Raw genomic sequence first — 26,435 nt, forward strand, 5'->3', positions numbered from 1 at the left:
TGGGACGACTTTATTGTAAGATAGTTCATTTGATTGAGATACGCAATGATGACAGTAAAATTCTCCTGCTAGTGATTCCATAGTAAATCATGAGGAAAAAACCAGGAAAAAAACCTCATAATACTATCCCGACATGGTAAGTATTTGGTGTTAGATTTAGTTTACTGTCAATAAACACCAAACTCTGAATTTATATGTATGTTATTTGAAAACATAAATTATGTATCCTCGATATGTTACTGACTTACTAATAGCGGTATTTTTCTTTTATTGACTTCCTCTTTTAATAAGGGTAACCAGATCCTACTGCATTCTTCTGAGGAATTTGCAACGCAATTGGTCTCATTTAGCATAATTAGAGGCGCTTTTTTCTCTTTTTACCGTCTGCTTCATTTAGGACCATACTTAAATCGTTCCATTGAATCCTATGTTCATTTTTCCATGCGTGTTTACATATTTGAGATCTATCAAATTCTCGATCGCATTCACAAAGTATTTTCTAAATACAATTTTTTGTTTTTTCTTGTTCATTGTTAGGTTTAGTTTTAGATCAAATTTATCTCAATGTGTTTGTTGTTTTGAATGTTGTTAAATTTATTTTCTATCGGTTTAAGTTTTTTTGATAATCCTTTTATATATAGTATTGTTATTTTTCTCGTATTATTCCTTGTGTATGCTGCAAGATCTCGTTCTAAGTTTTTCTATTTCATTCAGTCGATTGTTGAAAATTACGTATTTGTAAACGATAAAGGATAATTATTTTTTAATAAAACAGATGTTGGCAAATGTTTCTCATCTAAGAACGAATTTTCGTTAGAACAACTAATTTTGGCACTATCTTATAAGGATTAATTCATTCCCATTTTAATATTTATGTTGTGATTTGATATATAATTTAGATATCTGTTAATGTGTGTTTATCATATCCAGTTTCATATATATTTCCATCGTAAATGTTATTGTCTCTTCTTTATCGTTTATATCATTCAGGAATGTGTCCAACATCTCTGATCCATGAGGCCATATTAAGAATACTTAATAATTCACAAGGAAACTAAGTTCCTGTGTTTGGCTGTATACCATATATTAAAAATTTTGAATAAAATCCTTTATAAAAAGGTATATAAAAAAACCCAGTTGGGCTATGTTAAATTGGCAAAACGTTTTCGGAATAAGTATTCCATCATCAGTACCCTAAAAGTATTTAACCACTTAATTAAAAAGAATTGAAATAATTTAAGTTTTGACTAAGGTTAGTGTAAAATGTGGTTAATACTTACAAGTTAATACATGGATGTAGCCACTAAATATGGGGTTACAAACCCTTTAAAAATTGCTAATTGAAATTTAGTTTACATTATGTCTGTTTTACAATTTAGATGGTAAAGTTACCGTTGGATTGGTAACATGGTGACATATGACTCTGCAATAAGTTGCAAGTCCTGAGACGGTATGTCTACGAGGACTTCAATAAAGCAACTGATTAAAATGACAATCTTGGCAGGTTATGACGGAAGTTGTGACAGAGCAGTCAGTGTAACTATATATGTCTATTTAAGACAAAAGCCAACGTTATTTAAAAATTGTGAAAAATTGAAATAAAATAAAATTATAACAGTATCAACCATCAATGTTATTGTTGTAAATTATGTATGTAAGATAAAGTTATGGTGAGAAAATTATGTGATTAAAGTTAGGCAACCAACTATACAGTGTCAAGTGGTGTGATGAAAAGATTCTAATATAAGGCCCTTTATGTTTTAATAACATCTGGTACCTGGAAAATGGAAACTAGACACAGGTGGACAGTTGGGTTCTTGAAAAGTATATCCCGATCCCATTGCGCAATTATACCTGGTCTTAGGGTGGATACAGTCAAAAAGTAAGGAAACAGTCAGAATCGACTTTTTTAACTTAAAGAACTTACTGCTTTCCATGGATCGTTATGGAGAAAAGAATACAAGTATTTATAATACGGATATAAGAAACAATTCTCAAAATCATGTGGACTGATTCGAATTACCTACAAAGTGCTGTGATACTGTATAGATGAATACAGTGGTAGAATATGATTTCCAACATCCGAAACGGATAGGAACCAGAAGAAGAAGATATATAATATTCTCATTATTTTTATTATATTCTAATGTAGACTCTATTTGCAAATCTTCTCTTATTTGAATGTTCCGTAATCTCATTAGGTAACTCCTCGAACTTGTATCAGATATTTCGTTTCTACTGCCTGTAAAGGGTAATATAGGTTCATCGTTTTTTAACTCTATTATTTTCCGTTTCCTGTTTTCTGTTGTCTTCTAATTCTATTCCTAAGTATTTAAAGGTTCGTGCTTGTTCTATATTTACTTCTTCTATTTTTATATTTATCTTTTCTTCTTCTTCATTTTCTTCTATTACCATAACTTTTGTTTTATATTTATTAATTGTCATTCCATATTTTTTTAGTACTTCATTCCATATTTATACACTGGGGTGCAAAATTAACCGGACACTCAGATTTTTTTGTTTTTTGTTGGTGTTTAGATCAAAACTTATTTAATTTGCTTAAATTGTATTTTATGCCTTATTAGCGATTACGTTTTTTTCTTGTTTGAACCTGTTTAGATGTTTTGTGCGAACAACAACACTTTTACACATATGTTTTGTTATTAATGTGAAATAGTGCCTTGTATTAATTTAAGTTTATTGTGGTACCTATTGTACCTGATTATAATTTCGGCTGTAGATTTTTGTATTGTCTCCTGTCTAAAATTTGCATTAAAAAATATGACACCAGAAGAAGTAGCACAAGCTGTTGCTTTTCGGGATGATGGGCGGAGCATTCGTTACATCGCAAATGCTTTAGGAATTTCTCGAAGTACAGTGTTTGATTCAATACAAATATTTCGGGAAACAGGACAATACACCAGGAGGCCAGGTCAAGGTAGACGAAGTACCACAAGTCAAGTTGTAGATCGCTTTCTTATATTACAAACGTTACGCGATTGTACATTATCAGCACCAGTACAATTAATAGATGTTATAGAAACACAGTTTCCGTTTATACCGTTCGAAGACGCTTAAATGAATATGGATTAAGGTCCCAGAATACCTGTCACGGGATCTCTATTAACAGCAGATCATCGGAGGCAACGTTTACACTTAGCTCACGAACACTTTAATTGGGGTGCTGACGAAAGGAGTGCTGTGCTTTTCACCGATGAATCAAGATTTAACAGATACTCATCAGATGGGCGGCCTAGGATATGGAGAAGAGCTGGTGAACGTTATTAGCAATGTTGTTTTACTCCGAGAGTTCAATTTGGTGGAGGTGGTATAATGGTGTGGGCAGGCATTTCCCTAGAGACTCATGCAGAACTTGTTACAAGTCAAGGCGGCAATTTAAACGCTTAAAGATATAGTCAGCAATGTTTGAAAGATCATGTAGTGCCATTTGCCGAATTTGTTGGAGAAAACTTTCGTCTGATGCAAGATAATGCTCGTTCGCACATCGCAAGAATAACACGGGATTACTTGGATGAAGTTGAGATTCGTTTATTACCACGGCCCCCAAAGAGTGCAGACTTCAATTCAATAGAGCACGCATGAGATATCCTGTCACGACGTATTCGACGTAACTATGGTGAGTTTGAAACCATGAATGATTTTTAGCAAGCAGTTCGTGACGAATGGGAGCAAATCCCTCAAGCAGACTGCCTTAATCCGAAGTATGCCTGATCGAATAAGAGCCGTAATTAGGACTCCTGGATGTAATACACTCTACTAAATATTCCATAAAAAATGTTTATATTAAAAAAAATTGTTTCTTTGCAGATTTTCAAATTTTTTAAATTATTTATTGTTTTTTCTGTGTAACATTCTTGAGTTTGAAGAAGGAAGTAATAAATTTGACTTTTAAATTTTGTTTATTATTAAATACTCAATTGGGATTATCTTAAACTTTTTTAAACGCCAGTTTTTAGTAAAAATATGAGTGTCCGGTTAATTTTGCCCCCAGGGTATATTTCTTTGTATTTTGAGTTTAAGCGGTTATCAACTGTGCTTTTAACTAAGTTCAGATGCAATGTTCGTCTTAAAACAGATTATAAAGAAAGCATTAGAATAAAATAGACCCACATTCCTATATTTTATTGACTTGACTTGTAGAAGGCATTTGACATAGAAGACTTAAATGTGTAATACACATGTTATAAAAACAACTAAAAACGTCTGTCCAAACAAGAAAATGGAAGTCAGAATAGATGGACCACTTAAAGAACCTATAGATACATACTATGGAATAAAATAGGAGGTTTCACTAAACCCTATGCTATTTAATCTAATCATGGATGAAGTCATAAAGAGCGTCAATAAAGAGAGGGGATACAGAATGGAGAATAATTAAATTAAAATTATCTGTTACGCAGACGATACGATCTTGATAGCCCAAAATGAAGATAGCCTTCAAAGACTATTCACAGATTTAATACAAGAGCAAAATAATTTAACATGACGATTTGGTCTATTTAAAATAAAAGCTTATGCAATAATCCATAAATAATGCCACATTGGCTTTAAATTAGCATACATAACGATGCTGCTTGGTCTTGGGGATTTTACATTTTATTTTTTAAACATTTCTCATAATGTTTTGAGCTTGACGTTTGTCTGGATACTGTTTACATTTGTTCTGACGTATTATCTTATATTTGCAAACGACTAATAGGTCCATCATGAATATTATTAACGGTTTTGTTTTGTTACAGGTAGTAAACTTGGAAAATGCCAACGTTCCCAAAGAAGCTTTCGAAATATACATCTACGGTGGACGGGAGTTAACTTTCTCGACCAAAACGTTTAAAGAAGTGCCCGCACTAACATTCATCTATCTAAATGGAATTCAAAGAGTGGTGATGGAGAAAAAGTCGTTTTATTATATTACGTCTTCTAGTCTACTAATTCAAATACAGAACTGTGATGAACTAATTATTAAGACTGGTGCATTCGAATACTTGCAGGTGAGTTATAATTTTCGCGAAAATAAGTAATTAATTATCATTTTTATCATTATATTTTAACACTTTTCTATTTTCTATTTAGTGTGTTGTTGTTGGTTAGTTTATTTTATATATTTTTTTCAGTATTTTGCGACAAAAAGTCTTAATAGCCTTTAGTTGGTTGTGTTTCGTGATGGTCCAGGTTTCTGAGTCGTATGTTATGACTGGTATATATCACTTTTTTTATTTAGAAAAAACATATAATCCACATTAACCACGCAGGGTTATTAGTGGACTAACGTACACAAGAGTTCATTTTATTTACATTAAATAGATGTATATAAACGTAAATCTTTTAAGTAATTTATTACATGGTCAGTGTTTATGGTTAAAGTGGTTTTGATGTCATCTGAGATTCCATATTTTCTTCTTGTTTCTTCGTGGTACTGGCAGTCAATCAGAATATGCTTCACCGTCAATGGGAGAGAACAGTTTCTGCAGGTTAGAGAAGATTCTTTGTTAATTAAGAATTTATGGGTCAGTGCAGTGTGTCCAATTCTTCGTCGGTTAGTTATTACTTGGTCCCTTCTATTGGATGGATTATTCAAGATGGTCTTCAAAAGGGGATAAATCTCATATAGTTTGGTTCCTTAATCTTTCCAGTAGTCTTTCCAGTAGGCTTTTAAGATCGGAGTAATTTCGAGTTGATTGAATTATATTTATCTCATTTTTTATAGCCCGAAATATTGGATTTGTAGGGTATATTTGTTTTACACCTAATAGAGCATTTAATGAGTCAGTAATCATGACACATTTATTCTCACTACGCGTTTTGAAGAAAATTAAGGCTTCCAAAATGGCCGTGGTCTCGCCTGTGGGGATGCAGAAGTTTGTAGGTATGGATATACTGTGAGTAGTGTACTTACAGTAGTATGCAGCAGCGTGTCCGTCATGAACTTTAAGAGGCATCACTGAAAAATTTGGAGATAATTAGGATAATGAGATATCACTTCGGAGTACAAGTGTTCAATGAAAATAGAATTTGTAGTTGATTTGGGGTATTTTGTGAGGGTTAAGTCAATGGTAAGTGGTTGGATTGTCCATGGAGGAAAATTTACGCTGACTTGTGGAGATCGATTTAGCTTATCCATGTCAAAGTTAGAAGATTTTATTCGTTCTATAAGGGGAGTAGTATTTTTAGCTGGTTTTGTAGAACCAATACTGGGATGGCAAATTTGGGAGAATACTGGATGTTGTTTCTGTGCTGATATTTTTCCTATATAGTTTAAGGAGAATTAGTCATCCCTTGATTATCCTTCAACTAGTGATGATTCGTCAATTTCGTCAGCTGAAGAAGGGTTAGGGTTTATTTTTTTCTTTAGTCGGGTGATATTATTTCTTAACCTAGAATTTTATGTCTAACAATAAACAAAATTAAGGATCTGAACCAGTTCCTCTAGTTAATTGGAGTAATCTTTAGAAATTAATTCAGGGTTATGAGAGTTTAAAACATTTTCAATAAAATCACATATTTCATTGAAATTTAGTATAAATGGAGGTGATCTATTTTCGGTTTCTTCTTTGATGGATTCTAGGGAGTGAATGGCATCTTCGCGGGGGGTTTTGGGTTTCTTTTTTGGTTTATATTGTTTAGGGTTATTAAAAACAGATGAGTCGGTGGAGTCGGTTTTTGGGTTGTCTTCGTTAATTTCAGGAGATGATATGTTATATCTTTTTAGCTGTTTAGAATTGACTGCATTATTTAAGGTTATTGGTGTTTCTGGTGTCGTAGTATTTTCAGTGATATTTGCAGCTGGTGCTGTTGTTTTGGAAGAAGAAGACGAAGTTTTTGGATTATCTTTAGACATGTTTTGGATGAGGTCGATTTCCATAGTATTTTTAGTGTTATTTACAGCTGGTGATGTTGATTTGGAAAAAAAAGACGAAGTGTTTGGATTATCTTTAGATATGTTTTGGATGAGGTCGGTTTCCGTAGATTGATATATTTTATCATTAGGTTCATTAGGTTTAGATAATGACGATGTGGTTTGAGTTGAATCTGAGAGGGGAGTTGAAGGAGTATCATTAGGTTCATGAGGTTTAGATAATGATGATGTGGTTTGGGTTGAATCTAAGAGGGTAGTTGAATTAGTTTGGTTCGAAATGAGAGAGCATTCTGATTCTTGATGACCAATGGTTTTACATTTGGAGCAACTAAATCCGTCTATAAAGAGAAATACCCGGTACGAAGTATTATCATGAGTTATGGTAAAAGAGTCAAAACTAAACATATTTTTTAGGGGTGTAATGAATGATTGCCTTCTAAAGCTCAGAACATGACTGTACCCATTTTCAGACATACCTACTCCAAGAAAAGTCATTTTGGATACAGTGTGAATACCAAGTTTTTGTAATTCTTGTTCAATTATTTCGTTCGGGATTGTAGGACATGCATTAGATATTAAAAGTCTCTGGGCTGGAGAAATTAGTCTTCTTACTTCGACTTGACATCCATTTATTGCATTTATTGCGATATATTTATAAGAATGAAGAAGAGCATCAACAGTGTTTTTTAAAGAGAGGTATATGCATATCCTATTGTTAGCAATTCTGGAGGCAAAAAGTACATTAACTGGACCCACTAGTGATCCAACAGCTAAGACGTAATAATGGATTTTTGTACCTTCAATGCTGGAAATGACTATTGCTTGTTGTTTTGTTGGATGTTTAAAATAATTTACGACATCTGAGTAAATGTGTTTAGAGGAGTTGTATGTAGTATTATTACTGTATAAAGTCATTTGATTAATTTTCTTGATCAGGAGTTGAGTCGATCCTGTGGCCGGTCCAAAAAACTGGTCAAGACCCAACTGGAATTTTTATTATCTCTTTACGTAGGTATTATTTAAAGGTTATTTTGTTGCTGTTACATTATGATTTGTTTTTACCATTTAAAATGACTATCTTTCGGGATAGCTGATAATAAATATGGTAGATTTGATCGCTATCAGTACCGAACTCCGTATATATCACTGTTCTATATATTCAGATTTTATGATCTTTTTATTACCTTTGCTTTTAGTATATAGTAATAGAAGCCTATATTTTTTCCCAAGGTTCCTTAGAAAATATCTACCATTGTATCAGAATAGCATGCTCCAATTCTTTCATTTAATTGGAATAGATACATGACACCAAACTGTTTTTTTTTTGAGAACATCTAAAATGTTCCAAATTTTATTCAAATCTTGACTTAGTGGTGGCTACTGTGAGATTTAAATTTTCATCTTTAAGTACCGTCTCCTAATCGGAGGTTGGATATAATCATCGCTATCTTTACTCTATCTACCGCTGCTCTGAAAAGTTTTAATATACTGTACTTAAACCAGTCCCTTAAATTTTTCAACAATTTTCACACACTGCTTTCTTCTCTTATCTTTCACTGTATTATCAATCTTAGAACTTCATATCGCTGTCCCCTCATTACGTATCCCAGATATTGCAACTTGCTTATTTTTATTGTGTTTATTATTTCGTATTCTTTTTCTATTTCTTGCAATACTTCCCTTTTTGGTTTTCTTCTGTATTTATGCAATTATTCGCATCCTTCTGTATTACCACATTTCAAATGACTGTAGCTTATTTATGTGTTCTTGCTTCAGTGTCCAGCTCTCAAGTCCATATTGTCGTATCCGTATACGTAACTTCTCAGCGCTCTTACTCTAAGGTCTTTATGGTAGAGAATTGCAAAGATTTAAATATTAACCTTATTAAGGCAATCTAACCTTGTATTATGTCACATAAAAATGAATGTATAATGTATAATGTAATGAATGCACAAAGGGTATAAATGTTTTCGCGAACCACACATGTATTGATACTCATTTTCATCGTCCTCTATCACAACTGTGTGTAGACTTCCATTGGATTCATCTGCGAAAAAAACTCTCGCTCATGTAAGTCCAATGTACATAATTACTGGTAAATCTTAAACTGTGTGACCTGAGATATACGATAAACAATGGTCAGAAGAAGATCTAAGCAGGTCTTCTTCTAACCAATCCAACTTTAATAGTCTCTTACAGAGGATAAAACTAAAATTCTTACATTTCTCATTTTTGTGAGTACTTTTTCGGAAGCCACAATCAATCAATCAATCAATTATTAATCAGTCGAACCAAATTTCTGCTATAAACTACACCCAAAACCGTCTTCTTGGAGGCATTTCCCGTGACGTGCGATCGTTTGTAATGTAAAACGTTAAATTCTGCGTTTTTATTCATATTTCAAATGCCTCATATTTGTTGCCACAAATCAAAATTGAAATTTCATATCATAAGTTTTAAAGATTGATATTTAGAAATGGAAATTTTACTACGACTGGTCAATGAAAGTGAATTATAATAACTAAGTTTATTCGCGGCAAAATACAAAAAAACTGCATACCAAAGCTGCACTTTTTACCTTTAAAACGCATCTTCAGGTTTGTCGATAGGACATTTGGATCAAAAGATATCGAATTTTTACCGTCAAGCTGATACAAATTTTATTGGAACATTGATTTCGCGCGCGTAACATTCAAAATCGACAGTCGCTTCAAGCGCTGTTTCTGAGAGAACGGATCATTCTACACAAAAAGTGCTAATAAATATTTTTGTTTAAAATTATCTTAGCTACATTTTTTATGTGAAACATTTTTTTCTACGGCGTACAGCTTCTTGGTAAATCCCTCCTGGGAGGGTTTTAGGGGGAAGCCCGGGGGTAAAAGTGCTAAACTTTTTTGCAATCTTTTTTGAGGTCCTAAAATTAATATTTTCTTCAAAATTCAGCTTGTTCGTATGACTTTTAGGGGTCAACTCTCTGACGACTGGACAAGAGAACAACGTCTCTCAATTAGTAGGGCGAGCACTAAGGTCGTTTCTTATTGCTCGTCTTTTATTGGTAGTTTTCTTATACATTCTAAATTTTACAGCAGGTATTCTGGGATGATATATATATTTAATCACTTAAACATGCAGTATTTCGTTTTCTTTACAAACTGTATATTCGTTTTCTTCAATTAGTTGTAGTCTTTTCAGGTACGTTAGTACTCAACCCAATCATCTTGATATTTGTGATTATGCAAAGTATAATATATTTTGTAGCATATGCAATTATTAAATATGTAATTATTTAGTTTTCTAAAATGAACTAGCTTATTTTTTTCATGCATTTTGCTCCTGGTAATAATTGTTCGTCTTAAAAGAATATCCTTCGGAATATGGAAGCTTTCTTTTTAATAGATAGAATTAAAAAGAAATTTTCCAATCGACATAATTTTAACGAGCAGGTTGTTTCCTAAACCCATTCTAATTAAAATAAATAGTTTAATATACCAAAACGAAGGAACTATTCTTGTAATTAACGTCAAGGATAGCAATAGGTTAAGTAATACCGTGAAGCATTCTTAATTGACAGTAACTGGCAGTAATTAAATAAAGTCATCATCAAAACGGTTTATTGAACTTTTTATAATTATGTGAATGTGATTCATTTTAGCTTTATTGAAAAAAATGAAATCCATTCATAACATCTGTCATCACAAATATTTCACTGAAATAGAGATGGAGACGTGTCTGTTATGATGAGAATTGTGAATGTCAGATCGTGTTAAATTTATTAGTGAAAAAGAGAATAAAACGTTTACCTTATCACCGTAGTTATGGTTTGAATCAAAATTTTGTTGTTGTTTTTTAAACTTTTAAAAGTTCATTGTTAAATACCATGGACGTAGCTTGTGATAGAGAGCTTTTTCCTCTCCAGAATCCCTGTAGCCCCTCATACGTTGTACCCATAACACACAATAAACAAATTTTCAACCAAAACTACATAAGAAAGCCATGAAATTAGTATTTCCACCACCAAATATATTAAGTACAACAAGAGCCAAAAGAAAAAGCACTTAAACAGTGGTGTAAGTGTATACAAACTTAAATTTGGCGACTGTCCAAAAACTTACATCGGTCAAACTGGTAGAACTTTTAACAAACGTATAGCAGAACACAAAAGGTCTTTCAATTATATTCTCCATGTTCAAAATAAAGGCAATCTTTATTAGAATCTATGGAAATTAATAAATTAAAAAATACAGATATAACTCTGAATGACCAACTTTAGACAAACAGCTCAACTTATTCAGTTAAAGACTATAAAGCGTAAACGCAAAGTGTGTGGAAGTATTGAAAACAAAAGTTTTCAGTGTTTTATTGTTAGGTAAAATGAATTTCCACCAAGTAACGGTCGACTCCATCACTTCTTTATTTTTCATTTACTGGGTCTAACTTCAGGATTTCATTTTACCACTCATTTTGCTAAGTTCGCGAATTTGCTTTATTCGTTTTAGAATGCCATGGTCACTATTCTGAACGCCGACCGCCATATATTCTGGAATGCCGCGGTCACTATTTCGGACGCCGCGAAGATTCTCGCTGTGTAGTTATTATAATCACATTTATTTTCTTTGTCTCCATAGCATATTTTTAGTCGAGTGAACAAGATCTGATAAAATTTTTCTTAGCCCTTAGGAATCAATCTTAGGATATCGGCAGCATCACCTGGTAAAGCAGTAGTCAAGGAAACAGCCTTTTGTTGTTTAGTCCAATAATTGAGTTTTGCAATAGCATCAAATTGTCTAAGGTATATGGACCAAGAAAACTTCTACCAAATGGTGGCAATTAGAATCTCATACGATGTGTCATTTCGTCTCTCGGTGATTCTTCTTTCACTACAGAATCTAAAGCTACTGCATTAATCTCTCTAATTGTTTGATCTTCTCTTCTACATCGTCTACAGTTTTCTGTATCTTATCTAGTGTTCTAGAAACTTCTTCAAATTTCTTATTGTTTTGTCTACATACTTCTTTAATTACACTGGTCTACAAAAAAAGTTTTCCTCCTTTCAGTTTTCATGCATTTTAACGTTATTTTTGGTGCTCTAAATGCGAAATTTGCTATGGGTATAAAGACGGCACATATACTTTACGTATAATCTTTATTTAATCAAAAAACGATATTATTAGAGTTACAACTATAATAAAAATGTACTATGTTTAAATTTTACAGTAAAAAATACTATTTCTGTATTACAAGTCATGAAAGTTTCACTAAATCTATCTCATTATCATGATAAAATCCAAGTTATTCTGTAGTTTTCTTTCTTTTTAGTGCTTCAATTGGAGTTTCTCGGTAAGTCGACCAACAGACAACAGAAAATCGATTAACAGCATTGCTGTTGTTTATTTCCCGTTGTAACCTCTTTCAATGTGCAATATATTCTGGCGAAACCTTTAACATTGTTATCTCGTACGGTACCTAGATTTCCAGGAAAAAGATTTAAGTGTGAATCTAAAAAATTATTCTTGAGTGACATATTGCATCAAAGATCTTCAAAAACGCAAAGCAGGTCTTGAATGAGTTCTCAGAGTTTGTCAGCTTTTGTATTGCCAAGGAAATTATGACACACTTTTTCTTCTTCTTTGGAAATACGTGCTTGGCGGAGGAAGGCGATGGATAGGGACAACTGGAGAAAAATTCTTGGGGAGGCTAGGACCCACACAGGGTTGTAAAGCCAAAATGATGATGATTTTCTTCTTCTTTTACTGCTCTGTTTAATATAAAATTAAAAGCCACATCTGTCATAAGCTCTCGTATTTGAGGACCAACAGAAATTCCTTGTTTTAGCTTCGCGTCACTGATTCGGAGAAATTTAGTTTTAAGGCACTGAAATCTTTTACCATTTTTATTCATAGCTTTTACGAAATTTCATGAGTTCCAGCGTTATGTGAAGTGGTGCAGAAAAATTTCCAGTCTAGTGGCACTAGACGTTTTTGTGGTGTATTTTTAACTCCAAGTGTTAAACTTTTTCTTTTTGGCCAATTTTTCACTACCCTAATGTATAACTCTAGCACGACTGTCCAATTCACACAAAAAAACAAGAAAACTCAGTATATCCTCCCTGTAAGCCAGTAAGTATAGCTACTATCACTTCTATCTTAATTTATTTTACTGCTCGCTAAAACCCATCTTGTATGTATTGTCGCCAGAGTGGACCAATCACAGCGAAGATTACAAATAACAACAAAGAAGATTGCAATAACAAAGGTTGTTATTAACTGCGTTTGTATTGGCCTTCCGACGGAAGATCGCTGCGGAGATGCAATCCTTACGGCTATGACATTAATCAAGCCATAAGAAGTGTGGGAAACGGCGTTTGTTAACTGTTCGATCATCTTTTGTCGAGGTCAAGAAAAGTCTGGCAACGGACTTGTAATTACCTCGCAAAAGCCATCCAACAGCTCGGAGAGAACGCTCCCTGGTAGAGAGACATCGATCCTCGAAATAGAGAAAAGACAGGTTGTCTTATATCTGTCTATAACTGTCACAGCATTCCAATAGACCACCGACGGTTAGGAGTAAATAAAAGCCCGGGTGGACTTAGAATTACTCCTCAATTGGCGACCGAGCTGAAGCAGCACTTTGTCGCCAAATCATTCGTTAGAAATAAATAAAGGTCCTTATGGGACTTGGAATTATTTCACGAGAGGAGGCATCTACCGTGCATAGAATACTAACCAATGTTTCATGTAAGATATATACGACTTACGTAAAAAAATGGAACTGTTAAAGAGTTCTGCACTGCCGGTAGCACCTTGCTGACAATAGAGCCTCCGGTGAGCTTCTCGCTGAGCTTCTTGCTGAGTGTTAGTAAAGGACACATAACTCCACGAGAAAGAGGATGGAGTCGAAAACCTTTGTTTCTCCTCTAAAGCGGCGGTCGGAGACCATCCTGAAACTCCAAGTAACTTGGAGGATGAATCGACCGTACGACAGTATATACACCATTTATAGTTTTGAAACAAAACTAAATTGAAAAAATCATAAATTTTAAATATTTACAAAAAAATGCTTAAACGGACAATCCAGACATGATAGAAAAAATCGGTCAACGGAGGTAGACTTGAGCATATAGATGATATATTTTTTGAAAGGAAGATTTGGTTGCAGACTAGTGTTATTTGAGAAGTCTGGTCGAATCTTCTAGAAATATTTTCGAATTTAGAAGTTTCTTCAAATATTTGAGACACATTTTCGAATTTTCCATCAATTATTTTTGTTAAAACTGTTTCTTCTGCTGACTGAAAGTTGAATGTATCTGGGTAAACTCCATACTTGTCGAGAACATCATTGTTACTCTTGAAGGATCGTCTTGTTCACGCTTTGGCAGTTTTTTTCCGTTCTTCTAGTTATTTACACAACTGTTTTACTGTTAGTTCTACGAGCAGCATCTTCGGTCAGACTTGTACATACTTTCCAAATGTTCTTTCTTACACGAAAATCACTACCGAACTACGCTGATGTTCCCGACAAACAATACTTTTCAAAAGTCTTTTCAAAGGTTACTGTATATTTGTAAATCGAAAATAATTTTGTTTTTAATCTAACAGAATAAAATTATATTTATGTTTATTTTAAAATTGAATTTTGGCTGTATTTAAATCAATTTGGGCTTCTGATTTCGAAGTCAAAAGGTTTATACATTTTTATTTCACAATTTTAATAGCATCAACCTAAGATACCACAGAAAATCATCTTTTCTAGTTACAATACATCATCCGCATACCAAGAAGTATTACCTTACACTTCTGCTTTAACAAAATTAATAAAACCGTTTTAAAGTCAGCTGCCTTTTAAGGAGATATTTATAAAAACAATATAAAAAAGGTAAAAAATTCCACGTGTCACAGATTTAAATTGTGGTTATTATTTATACATTCATAAAGAAACGAGATCGAGATGGATATCATTAGTAACCGCAAATACGTATGCGTTTTACCTGAACACGTCCTGCGGTTGTTCCGAGGATTAAAAATAAAGGTCTTTCATTTGCAGTTATTATGGCGCTTTGAATTAGAGTTCAGGGTTTTTTCAATGGTTTTGAGCGACGACATGTAAAGTTACGATATTGTCTTCAGATAAAGTGCATTTTGTATTCACTTTTAATTATTTTTTGTAACTGAATAAATCCTTAGTTCAGTTTTTTTATACATTCTTGAAAATCTGTTAAAATGTTAATTTCAATGTTGTATCATTTCTTGGAAGAGAGCTTGATAGCTACTTCTAATATTTTTAAACGTTTTCTATGAAAAATTTTCGTATTGGCCTTTCTTCTATTAGTAATTGGCTCTGGTAACCTTTGTTTCCACAAATTAGCGATATACAGCCTATTTCAAATTAACCTATCTAACTTTTTATATTTTTATACATGACCAAGATCATGCGCAGACGCTATATTTATAATGAGGCAAGGGCAAGAAAAATCATTAGAATACAACAAACCGACATATCTATGTTTCGTGGACCTTAAGAAGACATTCGACCGGGTTAAATTAAAGGACGTTATCCACTTTTGTACGCAAGAGAGATAGGAATAATCAAAACGATCAAAAATATCTATAAAAACAACACAATAAAAGTAAAAGTAGAAGAAATAACCGACCCTAACGAAGCTGGCAATGGGATAAGACGGGAAGATTTCCTGAGTCCGCTATTGTTCAACCTGATTATAGATGAAATAATAAAAAAAGTAAGAACTAAAAAGGTTACCAAATGGGAAAAACAACTTAAAATAATTTGTTATGCAGATGACGCAATACTACTTGTTGCAGTTTCGCAACGATATATAAACATTTGTAATATGAACAGACTTTTTTGTGTTAGTTTTGATTCTCCCCGTAGTATATTTAAACGAGATTTGCGTGTACAAGGGCACAGCAGTTTTAAGGGCTAAACATTCCAAGACAAGCCATCTGCGAGATAAGGGCGAGTTCCATATGCCAGATAAGAATATGTGTTTTTGAAGTTAAGATCAGCGCGTGAAGACACTTGCCAGCGGTCCTTTGACCAAGTAGTCGGTTTGATGCAGAAAAGTTGAAATTAGAAATTTTGTGGTTCCTGTTATTCGTCCGTGAAGACATATTTTTTGCGGTGGCCGGAGTGCCATCTTTTCAATGGGTAAGGAACAATACACCATTAATCTATGTTGCTGGATATGTAAAGTACGTGCATTTGGTATTGTCATTTGATATTTGTTTGGAACTTTATCGAATTTGTGCCGCGATCGCGATTGAACTTGATTGAGAACATTTCATTACCTTTATGTAGATTTGTATATTTTTCATATTATAATAATTTCACTATTCTTTTGTATATATATCACAGTGTTGTGTATTTTATTACCTAATATTAACTCATAATGTGTATTATGAGTATACTTTTGCATTGAGTTTAATAATTTGTTTTTATATGACATATATATTCATATTTTTTATTTTTTGTATATTATTTCTATCTATAACGTGGTATATATACAATCGACAGTTTTGTTTTGTTTATGGTTCTCTTTTTGTGTGTAAGTTTGTACTACATATATTCTTCTTCTTTTAAGTTTATATTCTTCTTTATTTATAATTGTAGGTATATTGGGTTATGTATATTTATGATTGCTTTTACTTCGTGTTAAAATAGAGTTTTATACAGTCCACTTGTTTTCATTTCTTTTATTTTAATATACATACCCAATCTAAAAAGGGGGAAACCAGCGTGTTCTAGATTGAACAAAATATCTTCTCTCCCCCTTCAGGATGACCCCAATTGTTATATTGAGGTCATCGTATGTGCAGAACGCAACATAATTGTGATCATTATGTTGCGTTCTGCACATACGATGACCTCAATATAACAATTGGGGTCATCCTGAAGGGGGAGAGAAGATATTTTGTTCAATCTAGAACACGCTGGTTTCCCCCTTTTTAGATTGGGTATGTATATTAAAATAAAAGAAATGAAAACAAGTGGACTGTATAAAACTCTATTTTAACACGAAGTAAAAGCAATCATAAATATACATAACCCAATATACCTACAATTATAAATAAAGAAGAATATAAACTTAAAAGAAGAAGAATATATGTAGTACAAACTTACACACAAAAAGAGAACCATAAACAAAACAAAACTGTCGATTGTATATATACCACGTTATAGATAGAAATAATATACAAAAAATAAAAAATATGAATATATATGTCATATAAAAACAAATTATTAAACTCAATGCAAAAGTATACTCATAATACACATTATGAGTTAATATTAGGTAATAAAATACACAACACTGTGATATATATACAAAAGAATAGTGAAATTATTATAATATGAAAAATATACAAATCTACATAAAGGTAATGAAATGTTCTCAATCAAGTTCAATCGCGATCGCGGCACAAATTCGATAAAGTTCCAAACAAATATCAAATGACAATACCAAATGCACGTACTTTACATATCCAGCAACATAGATTAATGGTGTATTGTTCCTTACCCATTGAAAAGATGGCACTCCGGCCACCGCAAAAAATATGTCTTCACGGACGAATAACAGGAACCACAAAATTTCTAATTTCAACTTTTCTGCATCAAACCGACTACTTGGTCAAAGGACCGCTGGCAAGTGTCTTCACGCGCTGATCTTAACTTCAAAAACACATATTCTTATCTGGCATATGGAACTCGCCCTTATCTCGCAGATGGCTTGTCTTGGAATGTTTAGCCCTTAAAACTGCTGTGCCCTTGTACACGCAAATCTCGTTTAAATATACTACGGGGAGAATCAAAACTAACACAAAAAAGTCTGTTCATATTACAAATGTTTATATATCGTTGCGAAACTGCAACATTCTCCCCGCGTTGGCATACGTGCCAATAAAACATAACTGTACTTTGCACTCCCGACGCACTGTACAAATTCTGAAACCGTAAACACTTCTTCGGTTACGAAACGAACGCCACACTTAAAATTCTACAAAGCATTACATTAACAAAAGAGCACAAAGAACAATAACTTATACATACAACAATAAACTTATACAACAAACGATAATAGAATAGAAATACATAACTACATACTAAATATACATCACTACAATTATACAATTATCAGTACTATACATAAAACAGATTTCCTCTCTTATAGGAAGTGCATTCCTCTATTATCCTAGGATACAACACATGAACTTGAAGCCATCGAGATGTAGCTATACAAGCGAATCCTCAGGATATCATGGATGGACCAGTTAACCAACGGGACCGTATGAAAAAGAAAGAGGAAAGGAAAAAAAGTGATGTATATGATTAGAAGGCAACAATCAGAAAGTCTCGGACACCTATGAGAGACGGCACTCAATATAAATACTACAAATAACCTTCTAATAGTTCTCGACAAGCAAGGAAATGGGAGAAGACAAATATCCTGGTTAAAAAACCTAAGGAAATGGTTCTCCGCAACAACAAATAAGCCAAGGGCAAATAAACAGAATATTTGTAGCCGGAATGGCCACTAAAATATTCGAAACGAATAAGCAGCAAAGGCAAAAGAAATATCGTATGAATTATAACACTGTCCCTAGATATTGGTAATCTACCTGGACAGACATAATCATGACGAAAATGTAAAATGAAGAAACAATATTCTTCCATAAGCTTTATTCATAAAAGATAATATGATAATTTAAACAACAATACGCAAATTATATCTCAGGTTCAGACTCAGCTCTCTCTCGATAAAAAGCGGTGAATAACTCTAAGCTAGGAGTAGACTTAGACAATTAGAATAAATCAAAATTAAACTAAATAAAGAACTAAAGAGAATAGATAAAATACGAACATTATACTATTCAATAAACAAGGCTTTTTTACATAAAAAGGCAATTTTGAAACGAACAAAAAAAAAACAAAAATGGTGCGACTCCTAAGAATTCTTTGTATCTTAAAGAATTCGTACAATGTTAATAGAAAATGTCTTAACTCTCCAAACGTTGAAACCGTTATTTTATTATAACGTGGCGCAAATACATAAACAAATAAAGCTACGCAAGCTTTAAGCAAAAAGTATATCCCATAATCTATGGCAATAAACAGAAATCTCGAACTGGTAACACAATGATGGATAGGACTCTCAACATTATAAAAAGTGCAACAACTAAGTCCGAAATGATATCTACAATTGGACGTACCTTGGGGCCTTACATGTCCTAACCATACGTGTGTTTCGAACATCTTTAAAACAACTAGATTGTTCGAAGAAAGAAGAAAATGATGCTTTTGAGTATAAGGAATGGTAGTATTCCTCAACATACCGCTAACTTTCGCATGGTGAATAATTTCCTCTGGAAATAAATTCGGAATATCCAACTGATTATCCGGATTGGCAATACCGGATGGCAACGATTCCAATATACGAGGAAACGAGAGACTTTTTAAGTCTTGAACGATAAGCAATTCAGCTTGCTTTTTACGAACGTTTCTGATGAAACAAAATACAAATGCCTTTACTCGGCGTAAACGAGAAAGATAGGAGTACGTTTTAAACATATGTACTCCGAATGTTAAATCTAGAGATGGGTGTAGTACCACTCTAGGAACTTTTGACCCAATTATGGTCTCAATATCTAAGTTATTAGATTCTTTAATTTTGTCTCTGTCTCGAGACGATAAGAATTTTGGCTCACAATGCCAAGATTTCGATCGAGCTAGTGTATCGGGGTTAGCTCCCCGCGAAGCTGTATCGGCAGCGTCATCATCAGACACCCCATCATGAAAATCATGCAAAGAAAAATCCTTGGGCAAGGATTGAATATTAGAATAGGCCTGAGGCCCAGAGAGATGTAAATCATTAAAGGATAGCCCCGTAGAAGAACTCGCGTTTGTATGAGCGTCACGAGTCTTATAGGACTCACTATCATTTACCACTGCAACAGGTGGAAGGGAATATGCAATACTGCTAAGGCCCGTAGGTAACGCCTTAGGGACAGTATCTACATGAGCTAAAGTCGAGGATAGCTGACCTGACGAACTAGGCGCCATCACACGAGGTATTTGAGACGTGGATGTCTCGAAAGAAGGTTGAGGTTGTGAAAAAGATGAGTCTTTTGACATATGATTTTGAGAAGATTTAACTACATTGAGTAGATGGCATAAATCTGAAATAAGTGTGGGAGGTCTTTCCCCCACATGTAACCTAGAAGAACAATGGGATGCACTACCTACTTTATAATACGTAAAGGATGAGAGGACGGGCTCCCATATTATAAGTCCCATTGCCTTACAAAACAAATCGTCTACAATGTTTCGATCCTCGCTATCTTCAGCGGAATCTACCAATAAGTTCTCGATTGCATCCTGTGCGCATTCATATTTATCATACTCAACCTGTAAATACTCACGACGAACTTTCAAAAGATAATCAATATCGACCAATGAAACATTTTCTGCAATCCAATTACAGTGACGAATAATTGCATTCTTGGCAGACCGTCTCTTGAATTTGAGGGTATCCATTGTTTAGACAAAAATGGAGCAGCTAATATTTAAAACTGACAAGACAAAAAGAAAAAGATTGTGAACGAGTAAAAGTAATTGTAAATCCCTGGATTTGTCACAGAAACAAACCAAAGAGATACTTTTAATAGTCGAAAGCAGGTCTCTATAATAAGACAACTACAAACAAAATAAAAAGGAACAGTCTCCACAGACCAGTTATCTTATCAAGGAAAAGATATATCCCAACACAAAACGATTACAATCTGTTACTAATGTCCCTACAATCAGGAAAAATTAAACAAAAAAATGGTTGCAATAACCGAAAATACTTTTTCCACCCTCACAAACACTAACGAACACAAAAGAAGAAATGTCTCTACAGACTGGGTATCTTTTTTCAGAAAATAAATACCCCAATGTAAATGGTTATACTAACCGTAATAAGGTCTCTAGCATAAGAAAACCCTAAACAAGTAAAAGTAAGAATGTCTTTCGGCAGACTGAGTATATGCTTAGACAAAAGAAATACTCCACTAAAAGCACTATGAAAAAATCAGAAAGAAATGGGTATAAAAACACCGGAAAAGGCCTCTGTCATTAGAGCACCTTGAATAAAGTATATAAAAAAGAAATAGTCTTTCGACAGACTAGTTATCTTTCAGTATAAAAGAAGTCTAAATGTGAAAAGGTTATAAAAACCGTGAAAAGGTCTCTGTAAAAAGAGCACCTTGAAAATTAATGTAAAGTACAAAATCGTCTTTCTGCAGACAACTGGATATCTTTTAGTATAAAAGATATACCGTAATCTAAATGGGTATAACAACCGCAAAAAAGGCCTCTGTCAGAAGAGAACCTCGAGAAAGCAATGTGTAAAAAAAAGAAATATGCAATAAATGGTTATAACAACCGCAAAAAGAGAGTCTCTGTCAGAAGAGCACCTTGAACAAAGAGTGTAAAGAAGAAATAGTCTTTCGGCAGACTAGGTATCGTCTTTCGGCAGACGAGTAGGTATCTTTTAACATAAAAGAAATACCCGACTATATAGTTATGATAACCGCAAAAAGGTATACAGTAAATAAACCTTGTACAACGTAAAAAGTAAAATGTCTTTCGGCAGACTGGGCAACTTTTCAGATAAAAGAAAACCCGACTATACTATGGTTGTGATAACCGCAATAAGGTCTCTAGCATAAGAGAACCTCGACAACGAAATAGTCTTTCAGCAGACTAGGTATCGTCTTTCGGCAGACGACTGGGTATCTTTTCAGATAAAAGAAATACCCCAACAAATAGTTATCACAACCAACTAGGCTCCTACCATAAGGAACCCGTGAGCAAGACAAATAAAATGGTTATCATAATTGATAAGGTCCCTACCATAAGGAAACCGTAAACAACGACATATTAACTAGTTATCATAACCGACAAGGCTCCTACCATAAGGAAACCGCCACTACACATGAAAAAGAACATGGAAAAAAAGGTATCTACTATCAGAGAACCCTAAACAAACAAAAAAACAGAAAAAGAAGAAGAAAATCCGGCTCGAAGGACCATTATGTTGCGTTCTGCACATACGATGACCTCAATATAACAATTGGGGTCATCCTGAAGGGGGAGAGAAGATATTTTGTTCAATCTAGAACACGCTGGTTTCCCCCTTTTTAGATTGGGTATGTATATTAAAATAAAAGAAATGAAAACAAGTGGACTGTATAAAACTCTATTTTAACACGAAGTAAAAGCAATCATAAATATACATAACCCAATATACCTACAATTATAAATAAAGAAGAATATAAACTTAAAAGAAGAAGAATATATGTAGTACAAACTTACACACAAAAAGAGAACCATAAACAAAACAAAACTGTCGATTGTATATATACCACGTTATAGATAGAAATAATATACAAAAAATAAAAAATATGAATATATATGTCATATAAAAACAAATTATTAAACTCAATGCAAAAGTATACTCATAATACACATTATGAGTTAATATTAGGTAATAAAATACACAACACTGTGATATATATACAAAAGAATAGTGAAATTATTATAATATGAAAAATATACAAATCTACATAAAGGTAATGAAATGTTCTCAATCAAGTTCAATCGCGATCGCGGCACAAATTCGATAAAGTTCCAAACAAATATCAAATGACAATACCAAATGCACGTACTTTACATATCCAGCAACATAGATTAATGGTGTATTGTTCCTTACCCATTGAAAAGATGGCACTCCGGCCACCGCAAAAAATATGTCTTCACGGACGAATAACAGGAACCACAAAATTTCTAATTTCAACTTTTCTGCATCAAACCGACTACTTGGTCAAAGGACCGCTGGCAAGTGTCTTCACGCGCTGATCTTAACTTCAAAAACACATATTCTTATCTGGCATATGGAACTCGCCCTTATCTCGCAGATGGCTTGTCTTGGAATGTTTAGCCCTTAAAACTGCTGTGCCCTTGTACACGCAAATCTCGTTTAAATATACTACGGGGAGAATCAAAACTAACACAAAAAAGTCTGTTCATATTACAAATGTTTATATATCGTTGCGAAACTGCAACACTACTCTCTCAAAGCGAAGATGATTTACAACGTATGCTGCACCAATTTAATATAACCGCCAGAAAATTTAATTGGAACTGAAACGTCAGATAATAGAACAAGTGATGGAGTGTAAATATCTAGGCATCACATTATCTAGCTACGGAAATCTCGAAACTGAAATGGAAGATCAAGTGAATAGAGCAAACAGAGTAGCAGGTTGCCTAAATAAAATAATATGGAGAAATAAAAATATCGGGAAAGAAATGAAAGGCAGAATTTACCAAATAGTCATCAGACCAATAATGACATACGCGGTAGAAACACGACCTGACACAGACAGGACAAACTGGATGTTATAAACAGCAGAGATGAAAACACTTAGAAAAAACACCAAATTCTGATTTTATATGTTTGTTATTTAAAAAATATATATAAATTATGTATCCTCTATATGTTACCGACTTACTAATACTGGTATTTTCTTATTAATAACTTCCTCTTTTAATATGGGTAACCAGATCCTACTACATTGTGTCGAGGAATTTGCGACACAATTGGTCTCATTTAGCATAATTAGAGCAGCTTCTTTGATTTTTCTCTTATTACCATCCGTTTCCTTTAGGACTATATTTGAATCATTCCATTGAACCCTATGTGCATTATCCCATGCGTGTTTACATATTTGAGATCTATCAAATTTTCTATTTTTAATATAAGATTGATGTTCACTTATTGTAACATTTAATGGCCTTGATGTTTCACCTAAATAAAACTGATCGCATTCACAAGGTATTTTATAAATGCAGTTATTTGTCCTTTCTTGTTCATTGTTAGGTTTGGTTTTAGACAAAATATATGTCAATGTGTTTGTTGTTTTGAATGTTGTTGAAATGTTGAATTTATTTCCTATCCCCTTAAGTTTTTCTGATAATCCTTTTATGTATGGTATTGTTATTTTCCTCGTATTATTCCTTGTGTATGCCGTAGGATCTCGTTCTAAGTTGTTCTGTTCTATTCGATCGATTGTTGAAAATTCCTTATTTATAAACAATAAAAGATAATCATTTTTTAATAAAACAAATGTTAACAAATGTTTTTCCTCCTTCTTCTTCTTCTTAAGGTGCCATGCATTTCTGCGTAGGCGTCCACCGTACATCGTCTTGTCAGGTGAGATGTTAAATATTCTGGATTAAATAATTCTGTTTTTAGCAGCATTGCGAAGCATTTCATAGCTGTGGATTCCTGTCCATTGTCGAATATTGCGCAGCCATGACATTTTTTTACGTCCGAGACCTCTCCTACCCTCTATTTTCCCTTCGAGTATCAGTTGCTGAAAAGTGTATCGTTCTCCTCGTATAATGTGCCCCAAGTATGCAGTCTTCTTACTTTTTACATAATTAAAAAGTTCCCTATCCTGTAAGCCCGCTCTTCTGAGTACTTCCTCATTTCTGACCCTGTCCGTCCATGATATTCTGAGCATTCGACGCAGGCACCACATTTCGAACACTTCAAGTTTGTTAATAGAACTGGCCTTTAACGTCCATGCTTCCATTCCGTACAGGAGAACAGGCCTCACGTAACACTTAAGCATCTTGTATCGGAGGTTGAAGTCCAATTTGCGATCAGTCAGAAACTTACGAAGCCTCAAAAAAGCATTTCTGGCTTGTTCAACTCTGCTCTTTATTTCATTCTCGGGGTCCCAACCCTCATTCAGCAAACATCCCAAGTATTTTAATTGCCTGACTTGTTCGATTTCTTCTCCAGAGACATATATCTTTGCGTTGGGGTAATCATTTCTACTTATAATCATTGATTTTGTCTTCTTGATATTTATTTTCAAACCCCGAGCTTCACTTGCAAGAGTTAGATCATTCAAAAGGCATTGAAGATCTTCGATGTTATCTGCCACTATGGCTGTATCATCGGCATACCTGATGTTATTAATAAATATGCCGTTAACTTTAATACCCTTATTAGAGTCTTCCACTACTTCTGCGAAGGCTTTTTCTACGTATAAATTGAACAGCATTGGAGACAGTATACAACCTTGCCTTACTCCTTTTTTAATGGAGAAATCTTCTGTTTCGTTGGAATTTTGAAGACGTACTGTTGCTGTCTGATTCCAATACAGATTGGCAATGATTCTTATATCCTTTGCATCCAATCCCAACTCTTGTAGGTATTTTATCATCAATTCATGTTTTACATTATCGAATGCTTTCTCGTAATCGATGAAACAGATAAAAACATCCTTTCTTTGATCTAAACAATTCTGTATCAATGTTTGCATACTAAAGATCGCTTCTCTCGTGCCAAGTCCATTTTTGAAACCAAACTGACTCCATCCACTGACCTCTTCACATTTCTTAAACAATCTAGTGTGAAGTATTCTCAGGAAAAGTTTCAAAAAGTGACTCATTAGGCTTATTAGTCGGTGGTCCTTGCAGAAGTTTGCACGTGGTGTTTTTGGTAGGGCGATAAATGTAGATCGAAGCCAATCTTTTGGAATCTGGCCCGTATCGTAGATGTCGTTAAAGAGCTTGACAATAATGTCTAGGTTTTCTTCATTAAGTAACTTGATTGTTTCTGCGTACATATCATCTGGTCCTGGGGTTTTGTTACTTTTTAATAGTTTGATAGCGTGTACAATTTCAGCTTTCAAAATACTTGGGCCATACAAATGGTCTCCCAGTTGTGGTGGTTTTTGTGTTCTGTCATCATTGAACAAATTGGCTGTGTACATTTTCCAAGTATTAAGTATATCGCTAGGGTCCGTTATTAATTCATTTTGGTCATTATGTATACCAGTGACTTGTTTTTTCTTGAAGACACCAGCAATTTCCTTAATTTTCTTGTGAAGATTGAAGCTGTCGCCGAGTTTATATAGGCTTTCAGCCTCGGCGCAAAGTGTAGTCATCCAGATCTCCTTCGCCGCTATTCCTCCAAGAACGAATTTTAATAATTTTAATAATTTACTATGGAATCACTAACAGGAGATTTTTACTGTCATCATGGCATGTGTTTGTCTTTTTAAAGACGAATTACATGCTATGATTTTTTCTGACGGATATTCTCAAGTTAAAGTTGATTTCATGTAATCGAATGAACTATATAACAAGTAAAGTCGTCCCAGGAACGCAACTCAACAATATTGGCAATATCATTTTAAAGTCGTCTACTTTAAAATGTATAATGTATGTCTGAATTGTCAATATAAATGAGTAAGATAAAATTAAATTATTAGAAGAATTTTTCACCAAGTAACAAAAAAACAAAATTTGTTTCATTTAGTAATGTTTGTATTTTGAGAACGATTTCCGAAGTGGAAATTGAAACTTCAATAAACGTACTTTAACCTTTTATTGTGGCTTATTCCCATTTAAATAGTAATTACTCTAACATGCCACAAGTAAGTAGCTTCAGAACAATCTTAAAATCACAGTACTTCTGTAAATCTAT

General features: G+C 33.7%; 2 protein-coding genes across 3 annotated transcripts in view; one reads left to right on the forward strand and one right to left on the reverse strand.

Moving 5' to 3' along the window:
* hiw (MYC binding protein highwire) overlaps positions 1-26,435 on the reverse strand; it is a 415,280-nt gene that overhangs the window by 203,844 nt on the left and 185,001 nt on the right. The gene's annotated exons all lie outside the window — the stretch shown is intronic.
* The window catches only part of be (ben), a 156,186-nt gene that overhangs the window by 116,031 nt on the left and 13,720 nt on the right, over positions 1-26,435 (forward strand). Inside the window, exon 2 of the mRNA XM_072541010.1 lies at positions 4,765-5,012. Coding sequence (XP_072397111.1) covers positions 4,765-5,012 — 248 coding nt within the window. The remainder of the gene's footprint in view (positions 1-4,764; positions 5,013-26,435) is intronic.

The sequence above is a fragment of the Diabrotica undecimpunctata genome, chromosome 8 (genome assembly GCF_040954645.1).
Source record: "Diabrotica undecimpunctata isolate CICGRU chromosome 8, icDiaUnde3, whole genome shotgun sequence".
Classification (NCBI taxonomy): domain Eukaryota; kingdom Metazoa; phylum Arthropoda; class Insecta; order Coleoptera; family Chrysomelidae; genus Diabrotica; species Diabrotica undecimpunctata.